The sequence below is a fragment of the Athene cunicularia genome (assembly GCF_003259725.1).
Source record: "Athene cunicularia isolate RWA chromosome 1 unlocalized genomic scaffold, athCun1 chr1_part2, whole genome shotgun sequence".
NCBI classification, from domain to species: domain Eukaryota; kingdom Metazoa; phylum Chordata; class Aves; order Strigiformes; family Strigidae; genus Athene; species Athene cunicularia.
Genome location: NW_020799092.1, coordinates 32683787 through 32696763, shown reverse-complemented (window position 1 = coordinate 32696763; position 12977 = coordinate 32683787). Strand labels below are relative to the sequence as shown.

The window sequence follows — 12977 nt, the reverse complement described above, 5'->3', positions numbered from 1 at the left end:
TAACGTAGCTGCCAGCTAAACTACTTTACGCTTAATCAGACTTACAATCTTGTTTCATCCCAAACGCGATGCATCTCTGCAGTCTACAGTACTGACATCGATTCCGGTGGTGTTTGTTAATGACGCAGTCTTTTGTTCCTCGGCACAAATAAACTAAATTCTTCCGTATACTCCTTTTAAAGAATCCTTTGCATCCTTCACAAGTTACTGCTCCATAGTGACGCCCTAGTTACAGAACAACATAAATCATGACATTAACTTAACCTGTAATTTTTTAGAGTTTGTGTTTATTAAAAACAAAGTATATGCTATTTTACCTAGAAAAAGAACAATTTTTTTTTCCCCCCATACGTTACAGATCTTAAAATATATCGTGGCTATAAATCAAACCAAAAAAGCAAACATATCATTTTTCTAGTTCAAAGCACTTAAACAACAGATTTTATAAATAGGCAGGTTGTTTATTAAATTCTTGCTGAATTTTTTGACAGCAGTGTTAAAAAAAAAACAACTAAGAAAACATGTTAGTAAGAACATAGAAGGAAAGAACTTAGTTATACATTCTTTAGCAATTTTTTAAGAATGTCCCCACAGTCAAGCCGTTATTGCTCATTACAAATTCAGCTGATGAAACTGTGTGCATTAAATCTAATAGAACCATGGAAAGCACAAACATGGAATTTGACAGCAGTAGGTAATCACTTCACCTTTCATTTTCTTAACAGGGTAACAGTACATCCTTAGTTCTTTCAGTGAAACCTCAAGGAGAATATTTTTTTTTTTAAATGAGTTCTTCTGTGAATTTTCTAACATATCATACAAACATATAAAAATTTCTAGGACACACTACAGAAAAAAGTAAAGTTTCAAAATTATTTTTCAGAAGTAAGTTGTTTGTAAAATACAAGTATTACTAAAATGTACTGGTTTTGATTAAAAGGCATGTTTGGCAATTCCAACAATTTAAAATTCTATGATCCTGAAGGAAAAAAAAAAAAAAAATCAAACCAAACATCACTGACAAACACTCAAAACACATACTTTGGAGGCACTAAGGCTGCTCTTTGAACTAAGTAGGGCACATTACAGAAACAAATCTCAAATATGAACTAATTTAAGAGAAAACACATTTTTAGATTCTTTCCTCACTCGTCAAAAATTTTTTTTTGGATACATCAATCTCATCTGCCTGAAGTTTCTAGAAATTCTGATTGATTTTAAAATGTGAAATTTATAAAGCATCATGTATGTTAAAAGAGTATTACAAGTGAAACATTTTAACAGCAGTTGGATTGTGAATACTTAATACACATACTGCAAAGCAAAGGGGCTGCTGCTTCACCCGCTCTTCAATGTAGCTTCTTGGACTCCAGACTGGAGGGGTCTGCAAAGCAGTTTGCATGACACTACTTGTCATACGGGATGCTCCCCAGAACCTGCAGCTGCTTGGGGAAATGTAGCACTCTCTCCAAATTCACTACCACTGCTTGACATCTCTGGGCCAGGACAAGAGGAATAGCTCCCAGGATCTAAACCCTCCTAAGGTATGCTCCAACCCTCCGGAGCCAGAGGAGTCTTGCCAATTGGAGCAGACCAACCAGATCTTTGCCTTATGTTTAAAAGAAATTTCCTTTGAGATGTGTGAGCTCTGACATGTATTTAGAGCTCTAGGAACTATATTTTTAATGCTAAATTTTGCTGCAGTAGAAAACTTCTAATTAGTTTTGTTTTCTAGGAAGCTTGCTCCCCATCTTACTACTTTTCATGATGACATCCTAACATTAACTACTTTTTCCCCCTGCCCCCCCATTTTTATACACTTTATTCCCATTACTTCCCAAAAGGAGCATTTAACTGCAGCTGTTGTATTTTGATATTACTGGAGGTCTATCATAGAGACTTCACCAACAAACCATAAAAGTCATCTAATAGAGCAATCATTTTGTTACTTAGACTAATTTTAGCTAAGTAAAGAGAGAAGTTAAATGTCTCATCTCTCTTATGTTCCATTATCTTCTGTAACAAAGAAAGTGCAAAGAAAAAAAGAAGCTTTCAGCTAAACCACAATAAGGAACAGCCCTTGTAGTTCTCTCTCTCTCTCCTCTTTATTTTTTAAATAAATAAAATAATATACTAGAATTTTAAATAAATAAAAATAAAATTAAATTAAAATTAAAAATCAAATAAAGAAATAATTCCAACTCTGGCAGATCTGGAACACCTGATGGCAGGCACACATACAAATGAAACGTGCAAGACAAAGTTCTCCAGTGCACTGCTTCCATTACATTTCTTCCTGGTCTCTTAATATCATTACAAAAAATTTAGTGCATGAAACTTTTTTCTTTTCTTACCTTAGCAATATATGAAGATACCATTTTTGAGTTTATTTTTTACTGGAATTATAAAGCATTTTTGCAATTTTAATAATGTTCTTCAAATACCAAACTGTTCTGCATAAATCTTGTATTAGCATTTTTCTCATATACTTGCAAAGTATTCCTTGTCTACTGGTTTTATACTTAGAATAATGAACATATTTCTCATATATTTTAAAAGAACCTGTCAACAATAACAAAGTTTACCACATGACCTTATTTTAAGGAAGAAAAAACTCACACCACTGTTGCTTAAGTAATTTTATCAGCCAAATTTTTATGACAACAAATAAAATGCGTGTTTTGCCAATTATCAGGCCTAGCATAAAGGACAAAGCCAGCATAAAGATGAACCAATAATCCAATTGTATTTGATACAAAAGGGTCAGTACATGGCTGAGCGCTGGGGGTACAAACAAGTCAGGCAAGATTATACATAATTGACATCAATCCCAATAACCCCAACAACGACACCACACGACCAACAATGGGTGGAATAAATGGAGAAATACAGTCTCCCATAGACAGGACAGGAGACAACCAAGTCAACAAGACAAACACATAAGACCAAGAAAGCCACATACTGAATCTCTACACAGGCCATGTTTACAAAAGCCAGATCTGACTGGAGCCCAGTCCCAGGGAGGCAGGAGGTCCTTCCCCAACAGGGAACTCTGCACAGGGCATCCACCTCACAGACAGACACTGCCCCTGCCTGCAAGTGGTCCCAGCTTTTATCCCCATGTGGGACACCTGACCTTTGCTTACTTACTGCAGACACCTGGGGCTCATTTACCCAAAGGCTCTCTCTGCAAGGGCCACACCCTGGAGAGAAGCCTAAAGGCAAACTCACCCCCCCTTTGTGAAGGGCTGTGGGAATCACCCATATGTCAACCTTAATTTGGGGCTTGGGGTTGAAACCCCAGCATTTCAATGCATCAGTCTAAGAAAAAAAGGCAAAAATTATGTGGTAGAAAACTTTAATTTTATGATGCAAAACAATCAATCCCAACCATGAACACTAGAATTCCATTTAGTGTTATTCTCCACTGAAGGAGTAGTGTATCCTTTCTGTTTGTGCATGAGTATATATAAAGATACATATATGCATGCGAACTGTTACGTAGCTTCAGAAGAATTTTAAACTGCTTTTATAAAATTACACCACTTAAAAGAAAAAAAGAAGAAAAAATAAATACCTGATGCCTTGTCTCCACATACAACACATAGATCAAACACTTTATTTAGGCCCTGTTCACTGGAGGAGTTGTCTGTTAAAATCTGGAAAAAAGTGTGAAAGAATTTAATTTTTCTTACCATCAAGAAAGATTAAAATGTATCTCATGCATGTGTTTCTTCTCTAAGATAGGGGACCCATTCTACAAAGTATAAGGTTTTCTTGACTAAAAATTACAGTCTTCATAGACAGAAAGGAGCTACCTGCCATGCCAGTGTGTTCCTTGGCAAGATGGAACAAATGTTTTACTTGTGATACTTCTGAAAAGCACTCAACATTTCATTGAACAGACTGCTATTTTGAAAAACATTCAGCATTTGCATACTCTTACCTTTTGTTCAATTTTGTATTTATATCCTAATGACTTGTTCATATTACCAAAGAGACTGAAGCATTAAACAGATGGAACAGAAAAATCCCTTGTAAAGGCTACTACATCTACATTCAGGTTTATTAACTCCTTTTTAAAATGATACACATAAATGGTGGACAACAGAAAATGTGTTCTGGACACTACCATTAATTATCAAGTGGTATATAGTTTGGCTTTCAGTAACACTTTGACATTATCACAGTATTCTTGTCTCATCTCATTAACCTCTGAAAGCTGTAAAGCTTCATTAAGCACATAATACTAGAACCCCAGCACTATAGGGTAGGCACTATAGCCTTTCATTTGATCTTTAAAAAGTATCTCACTGTGCCATAAATAAAGCACAGCAAAAAAACAATTTAAAAAAGGAACACACATATCACGAGTAACAACCAAGCTTGAAAATTATGTAAGGCAGAAAAGAAAAAAATTCTTCCCATTAAAAAGATTATACTTTAGAAGTATTTTTAAATAGTTTCTAACTTCTACTGTGTCTTAATGGGAAGTCAGACTCATTCTTGCTTTGCATAAAAAAAGGACCTCTGATAAAAAGATAACTTACCGAAAGTACCCTATCTTCTATAGAGAAAATTAAGAAATCACTTTTTTTAGAAGGTTCAGAAGATAGTATAGATATATATATGGGCATGTTTAACAAGAATACTTCTTTCTAGTTAGCCTTTATTAACAATACTGTCTCAGAGATTCATCTATTTTCTTTTAATAAAAAATAATATTGATGAGTTAGAAGAATATTAACCTTTCATTCCTTCCTAATTTCCATTATTAACATTATGTATTTTCATGATATTGTATAAAAAATATATAAACAATTTCTAAGTCCTTCCATAATGAAACTGAAATGGGAAGTTCCACATAAGGAAGGACTAAGAATTGGGCCCATGAAGAGATAAAAATCCCAGACTCAGAGGACTAACCTTGAACATGAGGAATAAAAATTTATTATTAAGATGAAGAAGAGCCACTGAAGGTAAAATAGATGATGGGAGAAAGGGCCTTGCCAAACGCGTCAATGTAAAGATAAGATGCAATAAAAGAGAGGGTTTTTTGTAGAGTAAATGAATGGGCATTTCAAGTGGAAGCTACAGAAGAACAAAAAAAGTGACATTGCAGATGAAAAGATCATTTAGGGGAGAAAATATGAAAGATCCCAAAAAGGATGCAGTTGAACAATAAATGAATGGTACTCTGTATTTCATGAGATTTAAGTGGAAAAAAGAAATCTCCAATCATACATATTAGCTGACAATAGAACAATCTAACTGAAGTGACAGAATACTCTGTTGCCTCTCAGACTAATCTATTTTGCCTGAACTGTTACAATCAGAACTCGAGCTTTCAATGTTGTTGAGACTTCCTATATTCCTAAATTTTGCCTTTTAAAACAGTGTGGCACACCTCTCATCTCTTGTCTTTGAAAATAATTTTTTATATGGATTACTTCAAATCATATCCCACTAGTTTCTACTTTTGTTGAGGTTTACCTAAAATACAAAGTGTATAACACCACTAAACATGCTTAAATGCCTCTCAATAGGATTGGCTTTTGTTATGGCTCCCCTATTCATAGCAATCAAATTTTCTGGAGCAAGGACCCTGGATGTCCATTTGCAAAGACTTGTGAGTTTCAAAAAAAATGTGTAATACAGAGATATGCTTCAAGCTTACACAACATGTGAGTAGTGAGTCGGAGTACTGGATTGGCTCCCAGCAGAGCACAAACTAAAACTATCAGGAGTTTCAGTTGAAAAGACATTACATGGGAAGAGGATATAATAATGATTTATAAAAACATTAGGACCCTTTGTAGCTGTTTCTTATAGTACAAGAGACACCTAATTAAATACTTCTCTCAGAAGATCAAATCAACTAAAGTATTCTTTGCACAACATACAGTTATACTACAGGATATTATACAGACCAAAGCATACATGGTCTATATAAACAACAACAAAGTTTGTTAAACTTCAACTGCAGCTATCAGATCTGATTGTCTTACTACAATCTCCAAATCAGGAGGTTGCTCTAAGTCATCACCTAATGGAAGTGAAAGGATATGAGAATACTGATATATTGAGAATATAATATTTACTTGTCCAGTTTTTAATATTTTTCCTTAAGCAACTGTTGCTGGTCATCGTTTAAGTGTAAGATATTAGACTAAATGGACTGTAGCTATCCTAATGTGCCTGGCATACCACACTGGTGTACTTTAACAGCAGCATAAATGTATGTGGGCAAACAATATTCAATAACTACACTTTAGCTGAAGTGCAGTAATCTCCTACTTCATGCTGAAGGAGCTCACATCTCCCAGGTCTTCTGTGCATGTTCTTCACATCAGTGCCATCCCATTCTTGCCAGGTGAGGATATGTGGCAGAAAGCTTCAAAGTTGGCGGGTGTGAACTAAGGAAGTGGCACATACAATGTGCCTGAGAGTAAGGTGCACTGGGGACCAGTTTAGGGAGACAAAACCCTGACTAGTTACAATCTTGCATTAGTAAATCCAAAATCTTTACTGTTATTTCCCCATCTCCACTGAATAATGGACTTCTATCCTAAATAGTCTCTCTGAGAAACTACCTTGGAGTACAGTTCACACAGCTGAATAGTAGTTACAACAGCGTACAAAAAGGAAAACAAGCAGAAGGAAATGTTAAGCGATAAAGACAATGGAGAAGAGAGCATGCTTTTCAACAATACGTGAAAACAGGTGGAGAGTCAATGAAGCAGAAATAAAGGACTGTTGGTATGGCAGGAGCTGGAAATTACAATAAAAATAACAGTATTCTTTCTAATGTCATGAGCCAGGGTATATATTTTAAAAGCAATAAATTTACAAAAAAAAAAAAAAAGAAAAAAAAGAAGCTTTCTTCATAATTTCTATGTATCCATGCTGAGTCCTAGTGCAAGGACAAGTATACCATTAAAAAAAAATTACTCAAAAAAGGAGAACCCAGACAGACATATTTGGAAATAAAACAACTCTTCTTATCCCATTTGAACCAAAATTATGAAATAAAGTGGATTATCTACCTGGATGTGTTGTGCAGATATATCAGGGGATGCAAAAAACAGTTGGTTGACACCTGCAGCATCTGGAGTTGCTAGGATAACTTTTCCTGGAGTGGAATCTTGTCTGGCAAGGATGACCTTGCTTGGGGTAGAGCCATCATGATTTGTTAAGATGAACTGCTTGCCTGCTGAGCTCTGATCAAGTGCTGTAACAATCTGAATCTTCTGGCCCGTCTGCTGATCTGTGACAATCTAATAATACATTTATCTCAAATTGTTACGGTAATTTAAGTTCACCTTTGGGGCCCAATCTGGGCACTTGAAGAAAACTGGAATTTTGCCTTTGACATCTGTGAAGCAGGATCGTCTTCCCCTCTGTCACACAAGAATTAAGTAAACTCAGGCAAAACCTTGGATTTTCACCATATTTGAAACACATTTCAATCGAGGGTGTTTGAAGTCAAAACCTGAGTTCATGCTCAAGTTTTACAATTGGCCCATGCTTTTACAACCCTACTGAAACCACTGACAGTTCTCGCATCCAGAATTTGAGGTATGTCTGTAGCTCAGCCCTGGGACCCATCAGGTTATAAGAAATCTTAACTCTTGAATTAACTGCATACCATATGAAGTGATTAGCACCTCTTGTGTTCGGCTGTTTATTCTTAAAAACACAGATGTAGACTTCCAAGTGAAAAAAGAAAGCATTAAACAGCAAGAAAAGCAATGATCTTGTTGTATCTCTCTATCTATATTTTAGGCTTCATTTTTTCAAGGGGCTTTTTCTTTTAACTTATATATTCCTAAATAAAATAAACAAATCAGAATCTCTCTCCCTGCCATTTTTTTTTTAATTTTTGTAAAGGAAAAACTTATTTTCATTTCACAATCAAGATCAGACCTACAGACTCTTTTTTCCATTTTAATATTATTATAATCCTCAGAGAAAATAATCAAGATTCCATATATCTTCCATTATCTCACTTTTAGTCTCTTCCTGCGTTTCTTCATCAAAATGCCTATATGGAAAACTGCCTGGTTTATTCTGCCAACTAAGGAGAATCATCCTACAAAGACATATGACCAATCATTTAGGTCCATCTATCTACCCCTAACATTTATATGGTCCTTATTACTGATGAAATTATTTATTTCATGGTCTAACCCTTATCATAACTAGTTTCATGTAATTAGGGCAGCCATAATTTTATTTTCTATGTGGAAAACAAGAGCACAAAGAAACAGAATGAAGCACAATTTCATACAAGTCTTTATCAACTTTGCAATTGTACCTTCACAACTTTACTTTAAATGCTCAATATACTTACATTTGTTAAAAAATTTTATAGCTTATGTTTTAAAAAGATAAGCAGTGAAAGATATAAATTATTGAGTATCTAATTTCAGCAGTTAAAAATCAATACTGCCACTTTCAAATATCCAGAAATCATAAGTTTCAAAATACACAAAAGGAATGTGTTTCCTTTAGGTGGTCTTTTGCTATTAACATTTTAATAGATCAAATTCCAATTTTTTTTCTATGCAAAACACAATTAAAAGATTATTTAAGAAGAGAAGTCCATGTAAGATGCTAAAATTTCAGACACTAAAGACAGAAGAAAAGAATGTAAATCATCAGATTGTAGGTGTAGGGTGGGAAGACAAAGCGAAACCCCCATAGTTTTCCATTTACTTTTCTCAGATATCCACATGTCCAGGACCACAAATGCCTACAGCAGTCCCTTATTTGTCCTTTCAATTCCTTTATGCTAGTTCTATATTCTTTAGAAGGCAAACTTCCTTGCCCTTTTAATTCCCTTCTTTGCTTAACTTTCTCCTTCTATTCAGAATTCTTCATTTACAATCTTTATTTCTCCTGTGTCATTTCTAGCTATCTTCAAAGTAGCTGATGTTCCTTTCCCCTTCTCTCCAAACACATCTACTTTTTTGAGATTAGGAGAAATCCAATGTATGTTATCCTCAACAGGATGCATACATGTACAAAAGCCAAACACAGAATGTTGTGTCATCTCTTGAATTTCCAGATCTGCTCTTGAAAGACATTCTTCTCTAAATCTACCTCCCCATCAAAACTTAAAGTGCAACTATGAGTACATAAAAAAAGGCGTACACTTGATCCAGTTAGGTTTATACAAAGTACAGTGTAAAATTAACTCAAAACCCAGCATGTCCCTAACAGTGAAGATACAAATTTGAACTGAAGTTGAAATTCTGTTTTGGATATAAATGCTAAATTATAATTTTTTTCTATTGTAGTCCAGCTCCGTAATTTTAAAAAGGTAGGACGGTAGGAAGAAGAACCATTGCTACTTCACACAACTCACCTATTTAAAAAATAGTATCCCAATTCTTCAATTCTAGGAGGATGCCCATGTAGTTTTCACTACATGATATAGTAGGTATAGTGTTACACTGATATCCGTACAAAGCTATGCAATCTGCACAACTGGTTTCTGCAGCTGCCAAGCATTTGACAGCTGACAAAGGCATAAGAGAAAGCAGTTTAAACAATTAAGCACAGTCTGTCTGTAGCTGACCTCTTATGGCCATATACCTGCAAAAACTCCACCTAACTTGCAATGGGACTCTGAAAAGTGGAGCAGTTCACCAAAGTATAACAACTTGCAGTACCTAAATGTTGAGATAAGAGAAAAAAATAATCAGAGGAAAAAAGAAAACCACTTATCTTCTCAAGGGAATCCATAAGGGCTCAGTAACAACACATTATGTTTCTTAATAATCTGAAAATCAGTATTTCTAAAGTGGTAATGTTGTAAAAGAGGAATATATTAATTCAGGATTGTCTGCTTAGAAAAATACGTTTCCTTGATATATTTCATTTAACCACCCTGATGATAATGGAGGATAGTATTTTCCTTTATTGCTTTTAAACCTTGTCTGTTAACAAGTTTTGTCTTCCATTTAAACATAATTTCAATAAATTAAATCCCTCAATTCTGTGTTCCTATTTTAGGAAAAAGAAAGTGTCTAAACACAGAGGACTAATTCACCTGCTTGTAACAAAGCCAGTTTTGAACAGAAATGTCTGTTTAACAATAAATGTGACATTCAACTTTTATCCTAGAGAAATATTAACATTCCCTAAAAAGGGTGACTAATGAAACATGTTTTAAAGAACATTTTACGAGGATTTTATATTTCAAGACTTCAGATAATTATTTATGTGTATTGAACAATAATAAAATATTGATTGAAAATATAAACTAAAAATGAATCAATTTAACATGTATTTTTAACATTTCACTGAGATTTATTTGTTCCTACAAAGTTCTTTGCTCTTCATGTGAATGCTGTGTTGAGGAAAGTTTTCATTACTAAATTTTATCTCATATCTAATCTATTATTATTGATACTGGTGGCATGCTTGCAGATGTCTGTTGCAGGAAGGATGCCATTTGATTGAGTGTTGTTTCATACATATCAATAGACAACCACCATCCCAAAGTGCTCACCATCCATTTTGAAGCAAGAATCAATGAGTGTGGTGAAAAAAGACAAGGCACAAAGTAGCTGGGTTAGAAACAAGTGACATTCCAGCTCCATAAGACAAGGAAAAACTATATGAAGGTCCCTGGTCCCTAGAAATACAATTCTTCTATATTCATCATATTTGCAGTAATTATAGCACCTAACCACAAGTAGTTCTCCCCCCCCCCAAGAAAAAGCTGACACAGCAAGGTTAGAAGTCTGCCACTGGCTTTGAACCAACAGAACTGTCCTGCTGTTCAACAAAAAAAGCTCATGGGTTTGTATGCAGTTGTCCCACATTCAGACCCTGATGCTGAAATGACATTAAATGGCTTCACACTACAGGGACATTCTATCATATGGGTATTGACAATGAAAACAGGATAAAGAGATGGTTAATTGATTGACATAAATTACCTGATAAAAAGTACAGCTGTACACAAAGCATAGAAAAGGAGTAGATGCAGCTGAAAAAATAAAGATCTACTGGATAGGTTAAGACTGATACCATGACTAGTGCACAGATAGGAGGGTGATAAAACAAAACACAAGATCATGTATGGGGGGCAGTTGTAAAGAGACTTGGATGGTTGAAAGCTTGAACGCAGTGCACCAAAACAGGAAAAAACAGTGGAAAATACTGAAGAGTGAAGCCAGCTAAAGAAAAAGCGGCCAAGATTATACTAGCAGCTGGCTCACTTAAATGAGTGTTTTTGTATGCAACAACATGTATCTGAGAATATTTTTAAAATTTAAAATTTATTCTACAGTTGGTATTTTTCTCTAGGATGAAATTTAAAAATAAAATGTTTGAAAGGTTTTGCATTGAGTTTTAAGGGATAAAATATAAAATTCCATTCCCCGAATACTCCTAATCTCCATATACACATATCTATATTGCTTTAACTACCTACACTGCAAGAACTTCATACCCTCACTTGGAGATTATTATCTGGCCAGGCTAAGAATTAGCATACCAGGACATATAACATTGGTTGGGACTACAAAAAACCAGTATCCTTCTCAGACATTAGGTTGCCTTGCCCTTTTTTATGACTTCTATCAGTAATACAATCCAGTATTTCCCTCCCTCCCTGCTCCAAAATCTAGAAATGTTCCAACTCAGTTGAATTACCAAATCTAAAAATTACTCAGCTTCTAAAGAGCAGTACCATTACAACATTGGGAAAAGTCTTTTTCTGCTCAGTAGTTAATAGTTTTTTGTAATCTTAAAATTCTTAAGAGGAAAAAAAAAAAAGAAAAAAAGAGGGAAACACTGGAAAGATATTTATTCCCATTTATATTCCCAGGGCTGAATATTTACATTCAAACAAATAATATTTTGCAAATAAAAAAGAACCATATGTGAAAACTGGCAGAAATAAATAGTTCATCTTTTTTTTTAAAACATATCAAATGAAGCATACCTGTATACGTTGTGGTAAAGAGAGGCCTGAATCTGCAGGGACAATCTGTATTCGTTGTGCTGTCCCATCCATTAGTGTTTGTGTAACAGCTTCCTGGGAATGGGTGATCTAGAAAGAGGAAACAAATGTAATGGACTGAGAATGGATATACCGCCTTAAGGATGGACAAAACCTTAAGATGTCATTGATTTCTGACTTCCCTGCACAAGGCTATGGAAAGTCTGACACTCTTACTGCATACAGAATTCTAATGCTTGTCATCTAATTTAATAGATTAATTTTGCTAGTTAGAAAATTGTTTGCTTCACTGTTTAAAACCCATTTGGAAATACCTTCCAATTTAGAAACAAGTAAAACAATTCATTGGTGACAAGTCCATATAAGTCAACCAGACTGAGTATCTGTTGATGTTCATGAAACACAATACCTTTCATCATAGCTGTGCTACATTTACACTAAAATGTTTTTACCTTAATGGCTTACTTAAAGTGACAAAAGAATATTTGGAGTGAAAACACAGCAATTGGCCTTTTCTGTTCTGTTTTTCTGTTAAAGCAGCAAAACCAGAACAACAGAATTCTATACTGGAGAACTACCAAGAAAATTCAGAGAGAATTAATGAAATGCATGAAGTTGCCAAGAAGTGTATCTCAAAACAAATTTAAATCCCTGTGTGAATGCTCTCGGACACAACTTGTGGAAGTGCTTTAATGATTATCTGTATTTTTAAAATTCTTCACATTCTATAGCCAAAGGAATATGGTGGAAGGTATGATTCATTACATTATTTGCCAATAAAAATAAGAAGTACAGCTGCTATTTGCAGAGGCTTGATCAGGAAGGCCAGACTTTTTGTAGTACAAACGAAGTCTGTCTTCACAGAGTTTACAGACACCTACAAACTGAAATTTCTGTCTTAAATTGCTAAGTCACATCCCAAACTTCTTGCTGTTCAAAAACTCTGGAACATCCTGAAATTCTGTATTATAATTCAACTGTCTGCCCCCTCTGCACC

General features: G+C 34.7%; 1 protein-coding gene across 6 annotated transcripts in view; it reads right to left on the bottom strand.

Moving 5' to 3' along the window:
• NR2C1 (nuclear receptor subfamily 2 group C member 1) overlaps positions 1 to 12977 on the bottom strand; it is a 55517-nt gene that overhangs the window by 19579 nt on the left and 22961 nt on the right. For 5 of the 6 annotated variants that reach the window (XM_026865840.1, XM_026865809.1, XM_026865825.1 and 2 more), the window contains 4 exons: positions 11963 to 12070; positions 7047 to 7277; positions 3578 to 3659; positions 46 to 225 (listed from right to left, as the gene is read on the bottom strand). In XM_026865840.1, the coding sequence (XP_026721641.1) occupies positions 46 to 225; positions 3578 to 3659; positions 7047 to 7277; positions 11963 to 12034 (565 nt within the window). In that variant the 5' untranslated portion in view covers positions 12035 to 12070. The remainder of the gene's footprint in view (positions 1 to 45; positions 226 to 3577; positions 3660 to 7046; positions 7278 to 11962; positions 12071 to 12977) is intronic. The other variant, XM_026865848.1, reaches the window with a different exon arrangement.